At 39.8% G+C, this 26779-nt stretch overlaps 1 protein-coding gene across 9 annotated transcripts in view; it reads left to right on the top strand.

The window, feature by feature from the left end:
- The window catches only part of ARHGAP28 (Rho GTPase activating protein 28), an 89886-nt gene that overhangs the window by 37968 nt on the left and 25139 nt on the right, over positions 1–26779 (top strand). For 6 of the 9 annotated variants that reach the window (XM_034762647.1, XM_034762646.1, XM_034762650.1 and 3 more), the window contains exons 2-4: positions 13538–13740; positions 19359–19576; positions 25407–25494. In XM_034762647.1, coding sequence (XP_034618538.1) covers positions 13538–13740; positions 19359–19576; positions 25407–25494 — 509 coding nt within the window. Of the gene's footprint in view, positions 1–4309; positions 4426–13537; positions 13741–19183; positions 19277–19358; positions 19577–25406; positions 25495–26779 lie in introns of those variants that run through there. The other 3 variants (XM_034762649.1, XM_034762653.1, XM_034762654.1) reach the window with 3 other exon arrangements.

Here is a 26779-nt window from a genome sequence, read left to right as displayed (position 1 = left end):
AATAGCTTGCTTTGAAGTAACTGGAATGCTGCATACTGCAACCTTCAGAGCCCTTCAGCATGAAATGTTTTTGGTCAACCTTTAAAGAAAATAAGTAAAAAAAAAATACCTAGCCAAAAGGTTGTGGGATGTGACCACTATTAAAGTAGCTGAGAGAAACTGGAAGGCTCTGGATCACCCTTTGGTATATGGTTTCCTATGTTCCCATTTAAAATATTTTGCTTACTGTGATTTTGTCCTTTTTATGGATGTTATAAAGAAAGGTAATATGGCCAAGTAGTTCCGGCCCATATTGAAGTCCAAGCGGTTTGGAGCCATTGCTGAATCTATTGGTTCTTTAAATCAAGCCCATTTTATACTGAGAATCTCAGTATGAATGATTCAAGTTAGAAAAATAACATTTGGAATTTATGGTGTTGCCTTGACAATCCCACAAGCAGAAACTATTCTGATGGTAGTTTTGCACAGGCTGAGTAATCACTTTAACACCACAGATGATCATTTATTTTGATAGGTTCCCAGTTTATGAGAAATGGGTAGCCAAAATGTAAGAAATGCTTGTTTTCCATCTTTTTCTTCACACCTCTGTTGAAAACAGAAACACACAATAAGGGAAGTCTGATTCTCATGACATTTTGCACACATCAGAACCAGGGAGTGTAGTTTGTTGGAACTTATACTCCATTTTTCTTGGCTTCCCTGTTTCTCTGCATCAAGTTCAATCATCATCTTCAATTCTGCTCCTCCTTGCTTACCTGGCCTTGTCTCCTATTGTCTCACTCCACCCACCATCACTCTGTCAGTGATACCAGCCCCAACCACTCATTTGACAACTTCTTGCACAAACTGTGCCTATGTTATAAGTGAAACACCCTCCCTGCACTTGTATGTGAGTCTACCAACCCCTTCTCCTTTAAATGTCTCCTCAAGACCCATCTCTGCCTTGATACCTACAAAAAATACCAATTAATGATGTCTTTAGTGATAGATGAGGTTCGTTGTTACTTACTTTATTTCATTCTAAATTAAATTATTTTTAATAAAACCTAAAAAATTGACATTTAGGAACATAAACAAGTTAGCCCCAATTGTTTCCTGTTTATCTCAATTCTAATGTGGTTGTTTATATATAGACTGGGGATGAAATCCTGGCCCCACTGAAGTCAATAGCAAAACTCCCATTGGCTTCAATAAGGTGAGGATTTCAACTTGTATCTTTATATGGCTGAGCTGTTTGTTTTTGTATCTTGACTTTTTAGCACGTAAAATGATTCAGATACTTTGGGGATAAGGTCCAGATTAAGTACCTAGAAATACAGAGAGATAAAGAACTAATCACCCATTCTTCTGCAGTTGCCATGTTAGATGATTGTTTTTCTTTAGGCAAAAACAGAAGCAGATTGCAATTAAGTAATTCTTCTAGACATCACAGCTACATTGTTTTTATTAAGTTGTATTACCAGCACAAGCACTGTATATTCTACTCGGCTGATTTGTGACTCTTTCCAAACGACTCTATAATCCCTACAAGTGTACTTGTGTAACATAAAATAGTACTATGCTCATATGTTTATTTGGGTAAAAAAACTTTCCAACCAAGTTTTCATTCCATCACAGTTACCCAATATGCCATAAATTACAACACACCATGGAAAAGATAGACTATGGGTTAAAAATTGTTCTATGGCAATCCCCAGGCTGTTGGATAGCAGAGAGAAATGGTGAGAAGTACATTTGTTTTTAAACTTCTTCCATTTGTAATAATCTGATGTGTAATTAATACTATGAATAAGGGCATTTTTGGTTTTTACATATGAGATCAATTGAAGTCAATGGTTCTATGACACTCTACAATTATCTGAGAATCTGGCCCAGGATTTTTATTGCAACAGTCAGTGTTGTCTTCTCCTCTGTGGAAATATTTAACTAGAAGTCCCCACCAAAGAATTTTTTTAGACGGCTTTAAAAATTCCTTTTTGATTCTTTCAGGCCGATCCTGCAAACGTTACTGACCAAACGCTTGCTGATGTAATGCAGGGTATTTGATATGAATCCTGCAATGTGATTAGTAGTTAATATTTTGTGAATTCTAATGCTTAGCCCCTGACTTGAAATATATTACTGTGAAAGTTGCAATAACCAGAATTAAAAGTAAAGGTGAGAAGTGAATGGTTATAGAGCACTGAGATTTGAAGTTAAGGATCCTGGGATGCTCTAAATGGATTTTTGTAAACAAAATTACATTTTTAAAGCTGTCATAGGGACTCCCTGCCATGTGTGAGCAGGTCATCACAAACCAAGTCTGTCACACTTAAAAGTCAGACTCATGGGAAATAGGACTATTGCTCCCTACACATCACTCATATAGTGAGGGTCAGCAGTTGAGAAGTATAAAGGATCAGACTGTAAAACTATATCAAACCTTAGAGTCATAAAGGGTTGAATTAGGGGTGAAATATCCGTACTTTTCAGTGTTTCTTAGGGCCAAATTCTTTTCTCAGTTACTATCTAAGGACAGTAATAACGGTGTTTCAGTGCTAAGGGGATAGCTGCATTAGAAGTATCTCAAGTATGATAAATAGATACCCAGGCAATCTTGCACTTGCAAACAAGTATTTCTGCATGCAAATACAGTAAGTGCACAATTACTGTATTTACCTGGACAAAATTAGAGGCTGTATTGAGGATGATGGAAAATTTGCCCCTAACCGTTATTTTAGCACCATTTTGTGTGTTTAATATTTCCATGTTTCTCCTTTCTTGTGCAAACTAGTCGGTGGTTCTAGAGGCAAAACAAATTTTTAACAACCTCCAGTGCACAAGCTCATGTGGGTTTTACTTAGTCTCCTTCTTTGCTTGTTGAATTATTTAAACCTCATCTGTTCTCTAGACTCACTAGATTTGTTGCAGTTGTAGCTGTATCGTATATGTTGTAAATAATGAGTCTGGCTAAATGTGAGCTGCTGGGAAAGGCCTTTCCATCCCATACTATGTGGTGTGAATAAATTCTGGATCAGTCTGCACGTTAGCCCACTCTTTCTAATCTTATTCATGTTTACAATTGTATTCAAATGCACACACATTGCTATGCTGTGTCTGTAATGCAGAGTGACCAGCTATAGGTAGTGCAGAGGCTCACCATCCAATGGGTGATCGTGCTCCCATAGGTTTTTTGCTTACTTCAGATTTGATGCCTCCCAGAGCTCTGGGAAGCAATGAGTGGCTGATGCACTGCCTTTCGGAAAGGTTCAGTGTGACCTTTTATCTCACGTGGAGCCAACTGCACTGAAGTGCATGGGCACCATGACCATGCACCTTCCCCAGATACTCTAAGGAGCCTAGTGCCATTATGGGCACTAGCCTTTATGAGCTCTCACATGTAGGGGAATACATTAAGGCAAAATGTCTGAAACTTAAGGATTACAAGCACAGTAATTATACAAAAGGTATGTTCACAGTAGTCAGACTTCTTAGGAGGGTTTTCAAGTGAGTAAAAAAACGTAATAGTGATTTAAAAAATTAACTGCGATTAATTGCACTGTTAATAATAAATACCATTTATTTAAATATTTTTGGATGTTTTCTACATTTTCAAATATATTGATTTCAGTTACAACACAGAATACAAAGTGTACAGTGCTCACTTTATATTTATTTTTGATTACAAATATTTGCCCTGTAAAAAACAAAAGAAATAGTATTTTTCAGTTCACCTAATACAAGTGCTGTAGTGCAATCTTTTTATCTTGAAAGTTGAACTTACAAATGTAGAATTATGTAGAAAAAAACAACTGCGTTCAAAAATTTAAAAATGTAAAACTTTAGAGCCTACAAGTCCAATCAGTCTTACTTCTTGTTCAGACAAACAAGTTTGTTTACATTTGCAGGAGATAATGCTGCCCACGTCTTGTTTACAATGTCACCTGAAAGTGAGAATAGGCATTCGCATGGCACTGTTGTAGCCGGCGTCGCAAGATATTTATGTGCCAGATGCGCTAAAGATTCATGTCCCTTCATGCTTCAACCACCATTCCAGAGGACATGCATCCATGCTGATGACAGGTTCTGCTCAATAACGATCCAAAGCAGTACACACCAACACATGTTCATTTTCATGATCTGAGTCAGATGCCACCAGCAGAAGGTTGATTTTCTTTTTTTGGTGGTTTGGATTCTGTAGTTTCCACATGGGAGTGTTGCTTTTTTAAGACTTCTGAATGCATGCTGCACATCTCCGTCCCTCTCAGATTTTGGAAGGTACTTCAGATTCTTAAACCTAGTGGAGAAATTACTGTGTCTATCTCATCAGAGCTACTTAAAATACAGGACAACAACAGAAAGGGGAGTACAGAGCTGGAGCTATCAATGCTGCAAGAAGAAATGGTGCGTGCTATTATGAAAATGAAGTCTGGAGAAACATCAGGGGTAGGTAACATACCAGCAGAATTATTAAAAGTGATTGATGACTGTGATTTTTTTCTTATGACAACTGGCAATGATGTCTGGATGACTAGAAATTGGCTGGATGATTGGACAAAGGGAATCTTTCTGCCCTTATCAAAGAAAGGAGACATCAGAGCATAGTAACAATCTTATTCTCACCCTGATATCATGCGAGCACAGTTCTGCTCTACATAATCCAGGATCAGATTAAGCAAATGATATAGGCAGAACTACCACCAAAACAAGCTGGTTTCAGAGAGGAATGAGGCACACGTGATCAAATCATGAACATCTATAACATCATTGAAAAATGCAGAAAGTATAATCACTCTTTGATACTGTGTTTCATTGACTACTTAAAAGCATGACCCTCTTTGGAGAATACTGGCAGACCTGAGGATTGTAACGCATCTCATTAAACTCAGTATAAGCCTCTACTGTCCACAATAGACCATGGTGCAAACAGTCGCAGATGACAGCAAGTGATTTTTCCAATGGGCAGGGTGTGAGGCAAGAGTATATTCTGTCCCCAAGTCTTTCCAGCATGTGTACAGGATTTATTATGAGACAAACCCTGGAAGGTTTTGACAAAACAAATGGAGCTGGGATTTCCACTGGTGCACACCTCTTAACTGACCTCCAGGGCCAACGAGAGCGGGGAGAAGCTGGTACAAATTACCAGGGCCCGGCGGTCTGGAAGGGGGCCCGGGGCCCAGCTTCCCCTCCCTCTCGTCAGCCTTGTTTAGCCGGTCCGCCCTTGCTAGGGGGCCAGAAAAAATTCCAGGCCCGGGTTCCCCCCCCCTCATTGGCCCTGTTTTAGCTGGTCCGCCCTTGCCGGGGGGGGAGGGGGGAGGGGAGGGGGCAAAAAAATTTTCACCGGGGCCCGAACGCACTCTCGGCAGCCCTGCTGACTTCAGATATGCTGATAACACAACGCTCTTTGCTACAGCCACCAATGTAATACAACAAATGTTGGAATCTGTTAGTCCATATTCCTCACTAAATGTTTTATCTCTGAATGAGGCAAAACCAAAATACATGCATGTTGATATGATTAACAAAAACGAGATGCAAGTGGATATTCCGATTAACAGTCAAGTAGATGAATTCAGTTATCTGGGATCATGTATATCCCACCAAGGAGGCAGTTCCAAAGAAATCAGAAGATTAAGAATGGTTCGCGCAGCCATGGCATTCTTTATGAAAGTTTGGAAAAACTGCGCCATCTCAAAACATGATTGGTGAAAAGCTTAATTTTTTCCACAGCAATTTATGGACGTGAATCATAGGAAATTAATGCTGCTGACAAAAAGAAAACTGAAGCCTTTGAGATGTAGTGCTGACAAAGATTCTTACTTATCTCCTGGACAGAAAAGAAGATGAATGCTTAGGTTAGAAATATTATCGGAGAGAAGCAGACCCTGCTGTCAAAAATCAACAGGTGCAAACCTATGTACTTTAGTCACATCAGGCGTAGGGATGCAAATGTTGGTGGGCCATCATAACAGGTGGGTAACTGATAGGAGATGGATAGATAGTGTGCGCAGATCACTGGGAGGTCAGCTGCTGAGTGTTTGAAGATAGCAGTGACTAGAGAAGGCTTCCAAAAACTCTGATATGTCACCAATATTCAGACATGAATAAATGGATTTTACTACTTAGAGATTGGGACTTGCCTATGTGTAAGGGCATGGTGTTGGTGAAGGCTCCTTCCCCTCCTTACCATTTAATAAATAAAAATTAAAATTAATGGAGATATCCTAGCTCTTAGAACTGGAAGGGACCTTGAAAGGTCATCAAGTCCAGCCCCCTGCCTTCACTAGCAAGACCAAGTACTGATTTTGCCCCAGATCCCTAAGTGGCCTCCTCAAGGACTGAACTCACAACCCTGGGTTTAGCAGGCCAATGCTCAAACCACTGAGCTATCCCACCCCCCCCATTTGTACAATACCATGCATAAATGAGACTAGAATATATAAACACAGGAAGGGAGTGTTATCTAGTGATCAGAGCAGAAGACTGGGAGTGGGGGCTCCTAGATTCCATTCCTGGCTCCATCACACATTCACTATGTGACCTTGAGCAAGTCACTTAGCTCTGTGCCTGAGTTTATTCTAGTTCCAAATGAAATTTATCTTCTTCACATATAGAGACCTAATAAACTAATGCTTGTAAGACACTTTGATAATCTAATGTTATGTGCGGGTTTTCATTTACAGTGAAATCTGCCTTATGCAAACACCAAAGGGCCAAAAGAACTTACTTCCCTTGCATTTATGATCTTGGAAACTGTTGAGGATATTTTAAGTGGCCCCATAAGGCAGGATTTTGCAAGTTGGAAGGGATGCATAAGGAAGGTTTAATTGAATATGATGATTAATTGTTATCTTAACTATATCCCTTTAGATCTAGGCCTAAGGTACAGTCCTAAAATGTGTTCACATCTGAATTTCATAAAACCTTTAAACTAGCATATTTGGCTTTTAAATACAAATTCTACTAAGTAAAGATGCTTCTTAATATGTTTGTAGAAAGCATCCTTTTCCAACCCACCAAAGGAAAGTTTTCAGAGTGCATTCTTATTATTGATAATACACAGACTTCTTATTCTGAATCATTTAGGATTCAGGCATACCACTGAGGAACAGCTTTGTTTTGGGGGTGAGGAGGAATATAATACTTTCCAGAGCTTGCATGGGGAGCATTCAGTGGGTGTTATATGCTACTCCTGGTACATTGGGCCCACAGGTTTGGTGACAGAGCTAGTTTAAGACAGAGTCGGGGCTGTGTGCCACCTCATTCCTGCCCCTCCCCATCCTTTTGGGTCATTATCAACCCCAGGGAGCACTTAGAAGGAATAGTCTTTATGCTCCCCCAAGTTCCAGGACCCTGATTGTGACTGGCCTTCAAGCTGAATGCTCATTAACAGAGGAAGATTCATGGCCATTCTCTACTGCTTATGCACAGGCCAGGCACAGTGTATTCCTTATTAATATTTTAGCAAGATTTCAATTCCTTTTTCTGAACATGTCGTATAAAAGCTAGTTATAGTTAAAGAGTAAAATGTTTTTTATTAACTGGTGGTAGGTAACATTTGGGCACAAACATTATAGCACAATCTTACTAATTCCTATTAATGACTGGGAGAATGGGCAGATGTTTTATGATTAAGCAAATGAGCATAATATCAAAAAATCAAGATTACAACCAGACAAAATGTATTTTGGAGGTGGGAAGAAAGGTCTTGAAAGATAAAAATATTAGTTACAGTATTTATTATCATACTTCATAGCTCACTAGTAAATGTGCAACACTGACATACTGTGTGTTTTGTAATAAAAAAATCAAGTCATGCCAACATGAGATCTCAGGTTATTTAACAATAGCACTTTGCTGAAAAGAGCTTTGAATGTGATTTTGGGGCCCCGTTCTACAAGGTCTTGAGACTGGGCCCTTTGTGAAAATCAATAGCGAAATCCAGTATTGGCCATGTTCTTGCACTGCCTGTGCACTCTCATGTTGTTTGTCACCTGCATGGTAAAGTTACAATGGAGTTTGGATGAAGCATCATTGAAGTTGGTGGGCACGACGGATGCCCTTCAGTCAGGATAAATGTAAGAAGCAGATAAGCTCCTTTTTTGGAGTAAAGGCTCCTGAAACAATAGGAGCCACCACACAAAGCACAGGCCACATGCAAGGCTTGTCAGAAACAGAGCTATGTGGGCAGAGGGGTTTCACTGGTAATTGTCTGATGGATGTATGTGTGTCTGTGGGCAGAAGCTCCCAAAAGCAACCAGAAACAAAGACACGCAGCCAAATGGTCTAGTAGACAGCAAGAGAAACAGTGGAAGCAAGGCCCTGAGAGAAAGTAAAGAGAGCTTTGGAGGCAGAATACTAGCTGGAAAGAGGCTTGGAACTGTGGCCAAAGAAACTGCCTTTTATTGTTTAATTGCTACTATGTTCCAGGAAACAGGACTTTGTGTACACTTCGTAAATAAACAGGATTACATCAAATAAATAGCTGACATCCATTTTTAAGACCTCAAATATTTGGGTCAAAAGGCATAACAGTACTAATGTAGGCCAACTTATTGCTTTACACTGGATATCTGTATCATAGGTCTGAGACACATTTGGCATCAGTTGTGTGTTCTCTTGAAAAACAATACCTGTCTCTCAAAGTAGATTTTAAATGAAACTGGTAAAGAAATGTCAACTTTCTAACAGCTTATAATGAAGTTGGTTCACAATTCACAAGGGAAAGTCTCTTATATGATTTTAAGTGCCCACTACAAAGCTTTAAAAAAATAACAACTAGGCAGTTAGAAAGGGCGGAGGGGGCAGAAATGCATTTTTGTGCATGTGTCAGAAATTCAGGCATGAAGAGTTTTGGGGCCAGATTCAACATTACCCTACAGCATTTTTTGTGCCATTGAAGGCATGCTAACACACAGTAGATAATCTAGCTACTCAGACACAACATTGGTGAATACTGCATGCGACAAGAGATCCTGATGCTACAGTAATTGTGAGAACTTTTACTCTTCATCTTCCAATTACCTTTTCCCATCAGCATTTATGCAGACTAATTGTGGTGTGGCATACACAGTGGTCATATGAAATGAATCTTTACAACCACACAAGAAGAACGTTCCCTCTCTTTTCTGCCTGTATACGGTTTAAATGCAACTTTTGAATACAAGGTGTTTTCATTGCTCTCCTTCTGTTTTATAGATTCTTCACCACCCATCACTTAATTAAATTGAAAACACAATCATTGACCTATCATTTCTCAGCCGCCGAACAATAATTAGGTGTCACCAAAACTAGCCCTTTGTGTGTGGTTTGATTTATCTTTTCTGTGAAAAGAGCTGCTTATTGGATTGGCTGAGCAGTATCAAAATCAATGTGGTATCAAATTCTAAATTGTACATTGGTTTCCTACAGAGAGAAAATAAAATGTACATATAGAAGGTCTGATTCACCATTACATTACTTCATTGTTAGAAGGTAACTGTCAGTTCCCTTGTATTCTATGGAAATATCCTGCTTCCTTGCAAAAGTGTTTTCAGTGGAAAACTTTTAACATGATACCGTCATATTTCTCATTACTGGCAATTAACCCTTTCTTCTGTAATCAATGATGAGTGAGAGCGCGGCCTTGCAGCAAGTTCTTTCACTGTCGCTCTTTTACCATCTTCATTGCCTTTTGCAAGCTTTGTAAAACCCAACCCTGAAAACTATTTCATCCATTTTAGTCACGCACTGCAGTATTTGTTTGATGTTTGAAACCTCATTTCTCTCTCCCAGCATTTTCTGCATTTGTCTTTACTTCTGTCTAGAAAATCTGGGTATGAGCTTCTCCTCTTAATTTTTGGTCAGACTGTTATCTGATCAACTCATGCCTGCCTGTAAAAAAATTGGGAAAGGAAGAGAGGGTAACTAAGATAGATGAAGCTTAAATTTTACAATTGCTACTCCTGTATCATTACTTCTTTTCAAGTGTTTCTTAAAGAGCAACAGGATCAGCTCAGTAGTTTAGTGGCCTAATAGCCAGCAAAAAAAATTAAAAACCCTGGCCCCATTGAGTGAAGGAAGCAGGTGCCTGGGGCGGCCAATGGACAGGGGCGGCAGTCCGTCCGTTGTTGGGGCGGCATGTCCGGGTCTTCAGCAGCAATTCAGCGGCGGGTCCTTCACTCCCTCTTGTCCTCTCTGGCAGCACTTTGGCGGCAGCTCAATCGTTTTTTTTTTTCTTCGCCGCTTGGGGTGGCAAAAAAGCTGGAGCCGGCCCTGCTGAAGGGTAGGATGTCTGTTTCCATTGTTCCCTGGTGACTTAGTCTCAGCTGAGCTGTTATTCTAGGAACACTCACATCCAGTGTGCTGAGTCAGTGCTCAGTCAGTGTCTTTCAAGAGTGAGTTAAAAGTGATGAAGAATATAGACCTGCTTTGCTTCTCCTGGGATATTTTTTCTGAAACTGTTTTGAAAAACATTTGCTAGAAGGAAATGCAGACAAACACTGCTGTCACTTACAGGCAAAAACACTTCCTCCAGGACCAAAGGTCCACATATATGGATTATTATGGCAGCTGGAAGTCTACTTGAATACACATGCTCTTAATAGCAAGCATCAGAATAATGTGCGAACCAGACCACCTGGAAGCAAACTGTTGTATACCAATAAGATGCATGTGTCACTGCCTAATTCTCGTGATGTGAATCTTACACAGCGTGATTTAATCTGAGATGAGATAACAAAGCTCAAATATGCAACTCCTGGGAGACTGTTCTGATATTCAAAATTTGTTCTGTACTTTTAATGTTGTTCTGAATATATGTTAATTACTCCGTAACCTTGGATGTATTTGGTAAATGTTGGTTGTCACATTAGATGTTGCCATGCTACTCATCTGTTTTGCATTTAGTTTTTTGTATGGTAATGTTACAAAATACCATATTAGCTGCTGTTGAAACCACCAACTCTGTACAGATTCTTCCTAATATGGTGATGTAAGGCCCCAGTTTGAGTTAGCTGAGTGCTGAAGGAGTCAGAGCCCAGAGATCAGACTGGATGATGCTCCAGGAGTGCAAGGGTCATGGTCAGTATTCCACACACTTGGAAGGCAGGAAATGTTTGAATTCCCTGACAATGACTAAAAGACAGTCCAATCCAGCCAGTTATGTTATCTGGGAACATGTTCTGCTGCCTCTTCAACATAGATTTGATTGCAAGAATGAAAGGAGCATTCATTTTAATGACTGTTGTTAAAGGAATTCTGACCTGATATGTGTGCTTGATTTTTGACAAAGGTTTATAACAAAGATACTGTTCTTTGAAATGGTGTCATGTAGAAGCTCTTTTTAAACAAGAATCTTCATTTGCATTTTAATTACAGAGAAGGGAAAGATGTCTTGTAATAAAAATGCTAGACTGGGATTCTTAACATCTGGTTTCAGTTCCTGGCTCTGCTACAGACTTCATGTGTGACCCTAGGCAAGTCACTTTATCTATCCAGGCCTCCGTTGCCTGTCTGTAAAATAGAGACAATAATTATTTCTCCTAACCTTTGTCTATCTTGTCTATTTAGATTAGTTGTCCTCAAATTTTTCTATACAGGGACCTGTCCCCTCATTCAGCTGGGAACCCTCTCCTATTTAACACTCTGGGTAGGGTAAAGTGGTCACAGCTTCCTAACACCACCCTGGGCATTGTAGCACCTGACTAAGAACAACTGCTGTATCATAAGCCCTTTGGAGCACAACTCTGCAATGCTGAGTACAATGGAGCCCTAATCTTGATTTAGTCACTGTAGAAGTGCACCTTTCATCTGATTTATGTTCTGTATTGACTTTGAGAACATCAGATCAGAAACATTAGTAGTTGTATCGATTTGACTAGCAAACACTGCCTCCTTCAGATACTGGCATTGGCTATGGTGTGTTTTATTTTAATAACTAAAACTTTATTAGAGCTCTCTGTGAGCTATTGCCACATGGCTTTTAAAGACTCTGGGATTTATTTACATTTTTGTGTTTCTTGCCGATGCATGGGAGCGGGGGAGGAGAGGATGACTTTGGAAATAACAGGGATAACAGTTTCCACACAGAGCCATATGATGATTTCATTGGTGACTCAGTCATCTGAGGTTTTATGACCTGAAGCCAATTGAGATGCTCTGGTCTCTCCAATGGACAAACTCCATGGAAATCACTCAAATAGCTTTAACCACTTTGATGTCATGAATTCTCCTTGTATTTTCTTGATTGTGCCTTGCCCTGATTAAAACAATAATGGTCCCTGTATGTTTAAACCACTAGCAGTTCATGAGAAAATATGTGGAAACACTGACTACAACTTTGCTCTTCCAAAAGCGCATTTATCAGAATAATATTTTTTTTCTGCTTTTTGGAAATATTTTCTTCACCCATTTAAAAGCTTAAATCCCTTCCTTATCATCTGGTAGTGGCAAATGGGCATGTTTGGCAAGCATGCCATTTGCCATTCCATAATCAAAGAGAGAAATGGGACAGCAGCTCTGCTTTGCCTTGTATAAGCACTGATCATGTCCACAGCTGGAATTTGTTGTTCCATTGTTTCCACTGCTGATCCCTAGCCTTGAGCTCAGCTCTGGGCTGCAGCACTAATCGGCTTAGACCACCCAAATGATCAAGGAGTGCTCCGGCATTCTCAGAGAAACAGCCAGCACCTCAGCTCGGAACAACTACACAAGAGGGAAAGAATAAGTTAATTCTTTGGCATTAAATCATTTTGTTTATAAATCCACCATGAAAACAGTGATGGGACGGGGAACCCTGAAAAGGGAAATACATTTTTATGGAGTGAGACGTCTGTGGGTTTGAATAAGGGGTTGTTGGCCAGAATCATGGCACACTGAAAAGGAAGAGGAAGAGAAATTGTATTTCTGTGAATTCAAGTAGGTGAGGACTGGATGGCCCTGTGACAGAAGCTTCTTCTCCAGTTCCTGGGACACTTCTCCATGCCACTAGGACCCTTTTTCCAAATCCCATTGCACACTTAGTATTATTTATTGTGTGTATTACAATCATGCAAAAAGGCCCAACTAAGATCAAACACTCATTGGGCATATAGTAGACATACAGAACATATAGTATAGACAGTCTCTGCCTGGAAAAATTTAGGAGCAAAACAGACCAGACAGAGGAAAGTGGGAAGGGGAAATTGAAACACAAAGAAGTAAAGTAACTTGCTCAAGGTCACACAGTAGAGCAGTGACAGAGTTGGGAAGAGAAGCCAGGTCTCCTGAGTCCCAGGCCAGTGCCCAGTCCACTGCTAATAATCAGCACTTCACAATATAAAAAAAATATTTTTATTAAATCAAAAAAACAAAATGACAAAGGTAACCCTAAGATTGTGACTGAAACTGTGAAATGAGAAAATTCCGAGAGAAGACTACCTTCATTCTGTCCTTTGTTTCCACCATTATGTCCACTGCCCACCTCAAAACAGAGTGAGTTGATGCATTGACTGTAAGCTTCATCTTTGTGTTAGAAGATAGAAATTCAGGGGGAAAAAAAGATACAGTGTTTCCATTTTTGATCGTTATCTTCTTCCAGAAAATCCCTCCCTCAGTGCCGAAGAATTAACAGGATGCTTTCCAATGAGTCCTTACGTCATCCCATGTTCAGCCGTTCCAATTCCCAGGCCTCCGTGGATAGCACCTCAATGGAGGATTTCTGGTGTGAAGTGGAAAGTATCCAAGAAAACAGTGAACAAGGACAAGAAGAACAAACACTATTAGAAGTCAAACCAGCTGATGGTGAGCATACAAATTCCAAACTTGTCCTCCCATATTTTACTTTGACTAAATTCTTTCACTGATGTCCTAATCTCCACTCCTCCAAACTCCCAGCATGGATGTAATTAATGTACAGATGGGCTTGAGCCACAAAATGTGGGTTGGAATGCTGATTTCCTTTAAAGTCAGAGGTATTCACATCTGGAGGGTTGGCTTGGGCTCACCCATCCATAGTATTAGTCAAGAATCACAAACTTGCCAAAATGATACTATGTCCATGGGAGCTCAATTTCTGAATTTAACAGTCAACACAAAGTAAGTTCTTGATATAGATATAGAGAGAGACTTACTCAATGTTGTCTCTTCAGGAATTTGGCACTCTGATTTCTGGAGAAGATTTTTCTGAATTGATCTTACCCATGTTTCAGTAAGAGAGAGGAGATAAATGAAATGGTGCAGCTAAGAGAGGAGTTTAAACAAAACTTCATCCCCAAACATGAAACAAACCAAAACTGAATCTATTTGAGGACTAAAAGAAGTCCAATTAATCTTTTTTTGGTTTTCTTTTAATTTCTTGCGTGTGTCCTCTTCCTTGTTTTAGCTACGACCCGAAGAGAAAGTTGTGCAACACACAGAAAAATAGGTTTATTTAACCATTTTCAATCTGGATATCATTCAGATGTATCATTGTGAGGGCTTGTTTTTATAAGACTTCCAAATCAACATCTAAACCTAAGAGAGCTTGTTTGGATCTGTATTTTTGGATACTCATGTCATCCAAACTTCAAAACTTTTTGAAATTCACCCATCACTAATATGAACCATACTGAATATGTTACCACTTTTCTATGCCATCTCGAAATAAATTACCCCTGGTCTTTTTCCTAATATATTTGAAAATTGAAAATTGAGACGGGGAGTGTTTGATATTTTATATGTCTGTTATTATTACACAAGTCTGTTACAATCCAAAAGCAAACTGTGCTACTTTATCAGAAGCCTGAGCTGACATAACATCTAGGGTTATATTTTAAAAGCACTGTACTGTGTTCTTTCAATTCAACTTTTATTGAGAATTAGGATGTTACTGGCTTACCACCACATTCAATGCAATTTAATTGCACTCTTTAGGTACCTGAACCTTTGTGGAGTCTAGGGAATATCTGAGCTGTTACCAATTATCCTCTTTCTCAGAAACATTACAGTACACTGCTGTTAACTGAAACATTCACAACTATATAGATTATTCTGCATTCTCAGGTTTATCGTTTGTCTGATTACATTCATTGGTTTTGGGGGTTTTTTGGTCCCCTCTGCTCTGAATTAAAAATGAAATTGCAGGGTAAAATCCAATACATTTCTACGCTGCAGTTACCTCTGTGTCTTGAATATTGTTGCTTTCAGAAACATATTCAGTGAGGAAGTGCTCATTCCAACTACTGAGCATTTGGAAAATATTTGGTATTGGACCAAAAGTCTTTGGAATACTCAGTTATAATTATAAATCAAATTTAGATGATACTGGTACTACTTACTAATGATCCAAAACACAAGAAAACCAATGTGGAAATTCATTAAAAATAATAAAAATCTTTTGATACATCTTTGAGGAAAATGGGAGAGGAAGAGAACAGATGGTTTGAGGAGGAAGTGAAGGGAAAATCGTGCCCAACATAAATATTATTAGGGACAAAATAATCCTTCTCTCATGATCATGTGTTTTCAAAAAGATCAGAGAACTTTCATACTATTGACATTAGTAACCAGGCGCAAGAGAATTCATCTTGAGAGATACGGGGTTGAAGTGGGGCAAGCGATGAACACATTAGTGACATCACAGAGGGCTGAGCAGTAGCCTCACCAACGGGTACAGGGAGGCCCCTGGCTGCAGGTTTGTCATCCCATCAACAATAAAGTGTGAGGTATTTAGACATATGGCTGTGTGCCATGGAATCACAGGAGGAACCAAAATGCAGGTTCTTTGCATTTTTGAGAACTGGGGCAACTCTATAGGTTCATTTCAGAGCTGCACCCTGAGCTGAGCAGAGACACTTGGGCAAAGCTGAATTCTTAAAGAGTGGCATGAGAATTTAGGAAAAGTTGAGATGGACATTGTCATGAGCCTTAAGAAGAAACATCTCTTCCCTAATACTCTCTGAAAGAAAAAGGGAGTTGAATATTGAGGATTCTGGCTCCCTATCAGGGTTTCTAGACACTGATTTCTAAATAGAAACCAGAGGATTATACTGTGTGAAAATAACTTTAAAACAAAACCAAAAATGGTTCCTAGTCCTTAACTAAGACCATTTAGCTAAAACATGGTAGAAGCAATTACTGCATAAAATGATTCAATAAAATAGTTTCACTCCTGTTCAATCATCCTTTGGTTTTTGTGATTCCTACTTAGCTCTTGTTTGTAAGTACTACAGCTGGACAAATGATGAGGAAAACTATCCACCAACCTCTTGGTGACATCTAAGCAAAATATCTTTTTGACCATGCTCAGACCACATTTTACTATTTTTAGGGCTGTTGATTAATCGCACTTAACTCACATGATTAATTCAAAATAATAAATTGCGATTTTAAAATTAATCGTGATTAATCGCAGTTTTAATTGCACTATTAATAGAATACCAGTTGAAATTTATTACATATTTTTGATATTTTTCTACATTTTCATAATGTAGATTATTTTTGTTATATAACTGCACTCAAAAACAAAACTGTGTAAAACTTCAGAGCCTACAAGTCCACTCAGTCCTACTTCTTGTTCAGCCAATCGCTAAGACAAACAACTTTGTTTACCTTTACAGGAGATGATGCTGCCTGCTTCTTATTTACAATTTCACAGAAAGTGAGAACAGGCATTTACATGGCACTTTTGTAGCTGGCATTGCAAGGTATTTACATGCCAGATATGCTAAACATTCATATGCCCCTTCACGCCTCAGCCACCGTTCCAGAGGACATACTTTCATACTGATGACGCACGTTAAAAAAATAATGCATTAATCAAATTTTGTGACTGAACTCCTTGGGGGAGAATTATATGTCCCCTGCTCTGTTTTACCCACATTCTGCAATATATTTCATGTTATAGCAGTCTTGGATGATGACCCACAGGGCCGCCTTTAGGAACTGCGGGGCCCGATTCGAATACCTGGTGGCAGTCTGGATCTTCGGCGGTGGGGGGGTCCTTCACTCACTCCAGGTCTTCCGCGGCACTGAAGGACGAAATGCCGCCGAAGACCCAGAGCGAGTGAAGGACCCCCCCGCCGCCGAAGTGCCGCCGAAGACCTGGACCACCACCGGGTGAGTAAAAAAAATTAAAAAGGCGCTTAGGGCGTGGGGCCCTCTTGGGCGTGGGGCCTGATTCCAAGGAATCAGCCTAAAGCCAGCCCTGACGACCCAGCACACTTTCACTGTAGATTTGACAAAACGCAAAGAAGGTACCAATGTGAGATTTCTAAAGATAGCTACAGCACTCGACCCAAGGTTTAAGAATCTGAAGTGCCTTCCAAATTCCGAGCGGAACAAGGTGTGGAGCATGCTTTCAGAAGTCTTAAAAGAGCAACACTCCCATGCGGAAACTACAGAACCCGAACCACCAAAAAAGAAAATCAGCCTTCTGCTGGTGGCATCTGACTCAGATGATGAAAATGAACATGCGTCAGTCCACACTACTTTATATTGTTATGCAGCAGAACCTGTCATCAGCATGGTCGCATGTGCCCTGGAACAGTGGTTGAAGAATGAAGGGACATAAGAATCTTTAGCGCATCTGGCACTTAAATATCTTGTGACGCCGGCAACAACAGTGCCATGAGAACGCCTGTTTTCATTTTCAGGTGACATTGTAAACAAGAAGCGGGCAGCATTATGTCCTGCAAATGTAAACAAACGTGTTTGTCTGAGCGATTGGCTGAACAAGAAGTAGGACTGAGTGGACCTGTAGGCTCTAAAATTTAACACTGTTTTATTTTTAGTGCAGTTTTTTGTACTTAATTCTATATTTGTAAGTTCAACTTTCATGATAAAGAGATTGCACTACAGTACTTGTATTAAGTGAATTGAAAAATACTATTTATTTTGTTTTTTTACGGTGCAAATACTTGTAATCAAATATAAATATAAAGTAAGCACTGTATACTTTGTAGTCTGTGTAATTGAAATCAATATATTTTAAAATGTAGCAAACATGCAAAAATATGTAAATAAATGGTATGCTATTATTGTCTAACAATGGGATTAATCATGCGATTAATCCCGATTAATTTCTTTAATTGTGCGATTAATTGTGATTAATTTTTTAATCCCTTGATAGCCCTATTTTTTTCATTGGCACTGTGAAAGCCAAGCTTGATTTACAAACATTTTCTTGGAAAGAACATTTCAGGTCCAGAGCCAAGATGAATTTAATCATGAAACTGGAACAGGAGAGAATGTAGATGGAGCAGCAATGTATGTAGATGAAAATAGACCCTCAAAAAGAGGAATGAGAACAGCATGAGAATCATCAGCTCCAAACTCAGGCAGGAGGAAAAGGAGCAGTCATTAGTCCTATTTGTGAAAGTAAGCTGTTACACCAGATACGAGGGAGTGGATCAATAAATTGGTCACTCTGCCATACACACACAGCCAGGAGATTAAGTTATGTAGAAGGGTGGTGAAGCACTGGAATGGGTTACCTAGAGAGATGGTGGAATCTCCTTCCTTAGAGGTTTTTAAGATCAGGCTTGACAAAGCCCTGGCTGGGATGATTTAGTTGGGGATTGGTCCTGCTTTGAGCAGGGGGTTGGACTAGATGACCTCCTGAGGTCCCTTCCAACCCTGATATTCTATGTTTCTGGAGGCTTGTGGAAAGGTAAGCAAGTTAAGCAACAAGGTCAATGGCTCTTACATAAGCCCCAGCAATTTAATTGTTTCTTTGTGCATCTGACTGCGAAAGTTAAGTAAATTGTCTACAGATTGAGAGACACAATTGTACAGGTTCTGGTACATAAGGAAGGAAAATTAGAGCAAATGTGAAAACGCAAGTGTGCCATTAAGAAAATAATATGTTAAGAAAGAGCTCATTAACTAGTTCTTTTGCTCTGAAAGAGAAAATTAGTCCATTTCCTCTTTGACATATTTATTTGTGTTGCCTGTATATGAATCAAGGGTGTGGCCTCATCTGGAATACCCTGTGCAGTACTGGTCACCACATCTCAAAAGGATATTGTGAAACTAGAGGGGATTACAGCCAGCCTTCCTTTGTCAAATGACAGCATCCATACACAACATATGTGGGACTGAAAGGGGTTTCATTCATCTTCTTTAATGAGGGCTATTGTTTAGTGAATTTTCCAGGCAATTATGGGCAGGCGCTATGCTATCTTCTTCACAATGCTGTATTAATGCACCTCAGTGGGCTTGAATTACCATTCTTCTGCTGTTCTTCTCCTAAATATCTTCTGTGCAGAGACAGCCAAGCTGGGGATTGTTTTCAAGATTGACAAGTAAATTTTACTTACTTGTGTGGCCCAAGGCAGGTTGGAAATGGAGTCTTCCTGAGGTAAAGGCTGGCACACTAAACCAACTGTGCTACCTCCGACCCACCCAATACAAGGCACGTTAACACTCTCACTCCTTCACAGAGGGGGAACTTGAAGCTGAATGGCTGCAAGATGTGGGCCTATCTACGTTGATTTCGGGGGCTGAAGAAGAGGATGGGCAAGCCCTGCTGTCCACACTGACCCGCACGCAAGCCGCCGCAGTACAAAGAAGGTACAACACCTACACTCAGACTATGAGGAAGAAGAACAAACACACTGTCAGGGATGTGCGAGACATCTTTGGAGTTAATGACTCTTCTGTAAGTGGCAAATACTTGGTAATGGAGGGTTTTGAACTTTATTCTTATTTATATCGCTACAGCATATAAATGCTTCAACCTGAGATCTATTGTGCTAGGCATTGTAGAAGTAGTAAATGATGGTTCTTGCCCCAAACAGCCCAGTCTGGACCTTTTTGATGTCCTATAAGCAAATGTGCTACCTTTTAAAGGGAACAATAAAACCGGCTCAAATAGCTAGTGCAAAGTTTTGCAACTAACTTATAATGTAATGCTGTGTCCATTGCCAACCTTCATTCTGCAATCCACTATCAAGACTAACATTTACTCCCTCATTTTTTGAATATCAGTGAGTTACTTTTGGCAGCTGTGCAAATTTTTGCTGGCTTCTGAGGACACATGATATTTACTCAGCAATCTTAGCAGTGAAGTAAAATCTGTGTAATGAAGCAATGGGGGCAAGTATGCATAAGCAGTTAAACACCTGCAGGCATCTTTGCAATTGTTTCAATGGGAACCTTATTTCACTAATAAAGCAAATAAAAATCCATCCATGATTCATTTGTTCAGGAATGAACATTTCTTCTTTAGGGTCTCATCCATTTGTCCCTGAGGACAGATATAAAATTACCATTGCTTATCCCCATGCATTGTATTTACATGGATTTAGTTGATCGTATGCCCTAAGTCCACATACTAAAAACTCAAAAGCAGCATGCATGAATTTAAATGAGTAACTCCTGTTGTCCTTAATGCGGATCATAGCTAAACTGCCAAGCCCTGTTTTAAAAATGTATAGTGAAGCTTACTACTTTTCAACAATATAAGAAACTGCCTTCTTCCATGGAATTATTCAGTCCCTTCTCATTTGTTTATTTTTTCCAGCTACACACTAATAACCTGAAAAGTCCATTAAACAGACAAAGCACAGCTGCTTCACGTTAAAATAGGAGTTCAAAAGTAAAACATCTGGAGGATTAGCTTAGTGGTCTCAGTCTCCAGTTTAAAATAGCCTCCCTGGAACCACAAGTTCATATACTAGCAAGATTGGCACAGCACCACATCCTCCAAGTACCATGGTTTCCTGTGGGTAGAGTCTCTTGGTTAAGACTTCAAAATCCCAGACTACTTTGCCCAGACGTTAAAGATCTCATGGCACTTTTTGTAAGATTAGGCATTTTCCTTAGGTAAAATATCTATCACCTATCTTAAAGCTCTAGGTCTCTTTTTACCATGAGGTATTGGTATGTTAGTCAACCTATGAAACTTCTTAGATACAATAAGTATGGCAGAATGTGCAGTTCCTGCAGCAAAATGAAGTTTAATTACTCTAATAAAAAGCAGTCACCAGGAAAAAAAATGTACACTAGTTCTCGTTGTTGCACAGAGTGTTGAATCTGATGATCTTTTGGTCTTTTTCTTGTGTCTCGCTAATGGACTGGAAGTCCCAGAGCTATGTTAAAGGCATGGTCTTCAAGTTTTCATTTTACAATTACCTTTTTAAAAACGGAGCCCATCTAATTGTTCTGCATTGTGAAAGTCTAATATAAGATTTAAAAAGTAACTGTTATGACAGTCCGAGGATTTCTCATTCTTTCTTCCCATGAAATTGTTCAATTCTACCTGTATTGCTACACACTTACTGTAGTCGCAGCCATATTTCACACATTTATCTCCGCTACTTAAAGAGAATATAGGAGAGAGTTCTAAAGGGCAGCCAGGCAGCAAACACCCATTGAAAGTCCATGTGAGTTGGGCTCTCAATTGCTGTGTGACATTGAAAATCTCCCTCTGTGTGACTAGCTGCTATGGGATTTTGAAAGGCTGTCTTATTTATCACCTCTCCAGTGATTAGGAGAAATGTAGGGAATGAATGTTGGCAGTTTAGTGCACAATGACTGATGTACCTTGGCTTGGCTGAATCGCTGGTACCAGATAAATCATCTTTTCTTCAAGTGTTTGCGTACTAGTCTGAAATGCCATGCAGGACTTTTAATCACCTCTGCCATGGGAAGAGTTAGTCTGTCCACATAATAGTTTGTGTAATCCTCTACATTAAAAGAAGAGGTGCAGTCTTCATCCAGCCCTCTAGGCATCATAAACACTACAGCTGCCCAGAGGAGAGAGATATGGGATGGATAACTATCTTCTACTCTTAGTGATGAGGAAAAGGGTGATTAAACCACAAGGTGAGATTTCTTTTTATGAGGGTGACTCACTTAGCTTTGCCCAGTGGCAAGAGGAGAAGAAGAATACAAATTGTTAGCATTTGGGCTGCATAAATAGCTATAATTTTCTATTTTTAATTTACTTTGCTGTCAGCAAGCAGGGACAACAGGGGGAGGAAAGCGTCCTAGGCAAATGGACAGGTTTAGTGAAGTTTTCCACCCTGCATAGAGAAGGAAAAAACTGGGTTTCTAGACTCATTTGAAACCTATTGCCTCAGTTGCTTGCATAATGAATTGTAGCTCTTAATGTCAGGGTTATCCAACCAAAAACAGGCATAAGTCCAGATTGTGAATGATCCCTGGGTAGGTGCACAAGGAGGGGAATATGGCACAAGGAGTCCTTGTATCCTGGCTTAGAGGCTAACCATGGTTATAGACCCTTCACTCTGGTGAGCACAGGACTGCTCCCAAAAAGAGCATAAACCACCCCAAAGTTAGTGGCAAGAAAGTGTGACCCTGTTCTGCCCTGTTCACGGCCCTGTTCTGCCTCTGTTCCAGCTGGAAGAGCTAACCTGGCTTAGAAATGGGAAACATGCTACATCCTTCTAGAGCAAGGTGCAATGGGGGTGCCACCCAGGAACTCCCCCCTTGAAGCAATCTCACCCTCCCCTGGATGAGGCAACTCTGTCCCACCTCTAAAACAGGGCTATGGCACATCAGTCACTGTGGCCGGATTTTCATGGGTGTTGAACGCCCACAGCGTCCATTAAGGTCTCTAGGAGCTGCAAGTGCTCAACAGATCTGAAAATCAGGCAGTTTGGTGCCTGGTGTAACCTATCAGTAAAGTCCAAAAGTGGGGAGCAAGTTAAGCTCCAGACTAATGAAGGACCTGACCCTGCACACTTTGATAAGTAAAACTCCTCTTGATTTTCAGAGGAGTGTTGCTAAGAGTAGTGCATGAAGGATCAGGATCTAATTAAAATAGTAAATAGTAAACTAGAGGCATTTGCCTGAAAAGGCATTTGCACTTACCATGCTTGAAAATATGAATCTCTCAAAAAGCAAAGGCAGCTAGCAGCATGAACAGAACTTTAACACGAACATTTCTTTAGTGTTTATGTTTCTTGGCTGCAGTGCTGACATTAAAATTTTGCCTTTGTGATGCTCTGATGATTTGTTTTTACATCTTCTATGTAGTGGAACGCTTTTAAAGGAAATGAGCATTTCCATCTCCACCTTTTTCTTGCTAGTCAGATTTCCTCTTCCTGTGCACATAGTGCAAGTAAACACTGGAGGCATTTTTAGCATCAGTAATGACTTGATGAACAACTAACTGTAGGCCAGAATCAGGATACCTAAACTGAACCAAATTCTGCCTTTATTGGAACCACATCCAAGTCAATGGTATTGCACACATGTAACGGGGGGCAGAATTTGGCCCACTAGGTTTAGCACATTTATTGGAAAATGAGCTTTCTAATCTTTTGTTTTTAAGGGACACTATCTATATATCATAATCATGCACTAACAAAAATGGAGGAGATTCTCTGTCCCAATCTGCTCCCTTTTTGTTGTTCGGGTGGTATAACAAGCAGAAACCTCCTGTAAATCCCCTGTTGGGGATACCCCTATCATGAGTGTCCCCGGCTCACATAAAGCCTTCGGAGTTGACTCCTACATGCTGCTCCCTTTACTGGTGGGGAGGCAAGAGGCTGGAATGTGATGCCTTTTAGTTATTCCCAGCATTGTTTATAGGGGAATATACTCAACGGACTCATATTAGAGCATCTTGCAAGCTGCTCTAAACTACACTGGAGTTAAGGCAGAGAGTATTTGATCCCTAGCTGGGTCTATAACAATCTCCCTTTCCTAAATCATATGCCCAGCAGAAACAGGATGCAACAGAGAGAGTGCCCTGTTAGTTTTCCGTGTGTTATTTATAATGCCTTATATTATCAAGGCTGGAAGGATTTTACAAATCTAATTCATGTTCACCATTTCTCTTATTTGCCTACTTTTTGCACTTCACACAGCTCAGGCAGCTTGTCATAAAACATTTCTTTTAATGCTGGGCTTTTAGAAATCATAAAATCATGCTACCATATTTCATTTCTTTTATTACACAGCCCTTGCTTTTTAATGGATTATAGTTCAAAGGAAACCTTGTGACTCAAATCCTGTTTGCTATAAGGTGGGTAGCCTATTAAATGGACTCTCTCAGGAGAGATTTTATTCATCTTACATTTAACTTTGTTATCCAAATAACTCAAAGGATAAGATTGTATAAAACAACTGCAACATTATTTCAGTGTTCAAATTGGAAGGTCTGCCGTCCTTTTAAATATCTGCCATTTTATATCCGTCTGAGTACTGCTCCCATGTGCATTAACTACAAACTGGGAAGACAGTGTTTTCTGCCTCTGGGGAAGGCATCACCTCATATTGCTAAATGGTTTATTCAGCTGTTTAAAGAGCAGCTTTGATGGGTTCAGCAGAGTTCTCATCAGCACCACTCCCCTGGAAAGACGGCTGTGATGCTGAACCTCAAGGGACAGGGGAGCATGTAAAAGCAAGGGTGTGAGAGAAATAACACAATTCTCCAGGATGCCAGCAGGATGTAGAGAACAGAACAGGTTTTAAAACAAAGATTTTAGCCAATGAAGCTGATTTCACCAAGTAGCCTTCTAATTGTTTTTAATATTTCTACCCTTTCTTCATCCCTGAACATGTCTTCCTGCTCCATATTCTCCTCAGAGAATCATAGAATCGTAAGACTCAAAGGGACCTCAAGAGGTCATCTAGTCTAGTGCCCTGCACTCGTGGCAGGACTAAGTATTACCTCATGATCTATTCCAAAGCTGCTAATCACAAGGGCAAATTCAGCACATAAAAATGTCACACCAAGTGAAAGTTACCCTTTGATTTTCAGCCGCTGATTTTGTCTCTCTCCCTCCCACTCACCCCACTCTCTCTCTCTCTCTCTGTCTCTCACACACACACACACACAGCATTTTTACACAGTGCAAAACAATTTTCTGGGCAAAACCAAACAAAACTAAGCAATAGGAAAGAGATTTTTTAAAAAAATTGTTTGCCGCTCTCTGATAAAGAACCTGTGTTATTCTTGTAACCCCAGTTTCCACACAGTGTAGCCTATGGGAGGAAAATGTTGAAGTGCATTTCCAGCTGGTTTTGGCCATCCATTTATTTACTTGTTAAATTTCCAATCCTGCAGGGTACTGAGTGCCTTCAATTCCTGCAGCCCCTCAGTGGGAGTTGAGAGTGTTCAGCACTTTTCAGGAGGTGCACAGCACCTGGCAGAATGTGACCACGGTGATTAAAAGCAAGATGAATTACACATTGATACAAACCTTTAACTTGCTGCAGTTATCTGAAGCAGTTTCATTAGTTAATTTCAGTCATTACATATGGGAGAACTCATTAGCTGTGTAAAGCTGTGGCAATACTCACTGACCTCGACATGATCCACATCTGCTGCCTGAAGAAGATTACTTGCACGGGCTGGGTAATGAAAATCTCTCTCTGGCAAATCAGAATGGATTGTTTAAACTTAGTGACAAAAACATAAGCTGGGATTGATACACTGTTGATTGAGTTGTAGACGTGTCTGTCCACATGCCTTTAATTTCATTGCAGTCTGATCATTTTTCCTTGCCTATCAGCCCACGTTTGAGACAGTGCCAGTGTCACCAGTTCCTTCGAATGGTATCCAGCTTCCGGGACAGAAGCCAGTTTGGAAATCAGTGAGTTGTGAGTATGCCAACCTGTAACCAATATTAATTTGATCATAGCAATGAGAGATAGAAAGTACCTTTTGGGATCATTTGGATAATTCACTATTTTAGGTGCTGGGACACACTTCATGCTTTTCTTTAAGATTATTACTATTATTAATAAACATTTATATTGTGCTAGTGCTCAAAGTCCCCATTTTGAATTGGGGCCCTGTTGTGCTGGATGCTTTACAAACATAGAGCAGGGCCTGTAGTCGCTAATCTGTGGCCCAGTCTGCACTGCAATTCAAAATATGTAAATAGATTCCTGAGACCTACAGCCATACTAGTGTTTTGTAAAGTGTTTCATAACGTAGTTAGCTTTGTCTATCCTATAATTTGAAAGAGCGATAGCACCTGTATGGGAAGAATGATGTTTGAACTTCCAGTACTACCAACCCCAAGTGTTCAAAAATCATGAGTCAGGTCCCCAAAAACCATACATTTGGCTTAAAATCCTAAGATTTAAATAATGATAATACATTTGGGGCTCACTTTATTTATCTTATTTCTAAGCCTTTAGGGTGCACTTGGGTCATGTTTCTAAGCTTCCTCTGCAACCTTGAAGGCTAAAACTTACTTTTTATTTTAATGAAAGCTGAGATTCTTACCTAGTTGCACAAAATCCAGGAGCTGGGACTTTAAGTATCATGAGACTCATAATAAAATCATGAAAGTTGGCAACACTAGAACTCATTCAGGCTAATACACTGTGAAGTCTATGGAGACAGGGCATTTCTATAGTAGAAATTTCCCTCCTATGCCTACTAATTCTAGTGGGCAACTAATTTCTGGAGCAGAGCACTAGATCATCTTGTCTTTTGGTTCCTAGATTCTATTAAAAATTCCACTAGGGCTGGCATGGCTTTGCAAACCAGATGGTAGCATGCTGAGCCCCGTTTGCACAGGGTGTGCCTATACTATGTTTTTTATGCACCAAGAGCAGCAGTGATGGGAAATTGTAAGAAAAAAAAACTGTGTAAACAACAGTGACCAGAGAAACACTGTTAGCAGCACTTTTCTATCAATAACTTTAAAAAGAAAAAAAGATTGTTCACTGGACAAATGCAGAAATAGTTTCCCTAGCCAGGATAGACAAGATCATTATGCACAAATGTGATGATGAGGATGATTCTTCTACTGACAAACCAGAAAATTTACAGCTTAATCACCTTCTGCACAAATATCAACAGCAAAAAATCTAAAATAAAAATAGGGCTTTGATTTCAGAAAGTACAAGGGCTTATTTCTTCCAGACAAAA

The sequence above is a fragment of the Trachemys scripta genome, chromosome 2, assembly GCF_013100865.1.
Source record: "Trachemys scripta elegans isolate TJP31775 chromosome 2, CAS_Tse_1.0, whole genome shotgun sequence".
NCBI classification, from domain to species: Eukaryota; Metazoa; Chordata; order Testudines; family Emydidae; genus Trachemys; species Trachemys scripta.
This window is presented reverse-complemented; position numbering and strand designations above follow the sequence as displayed.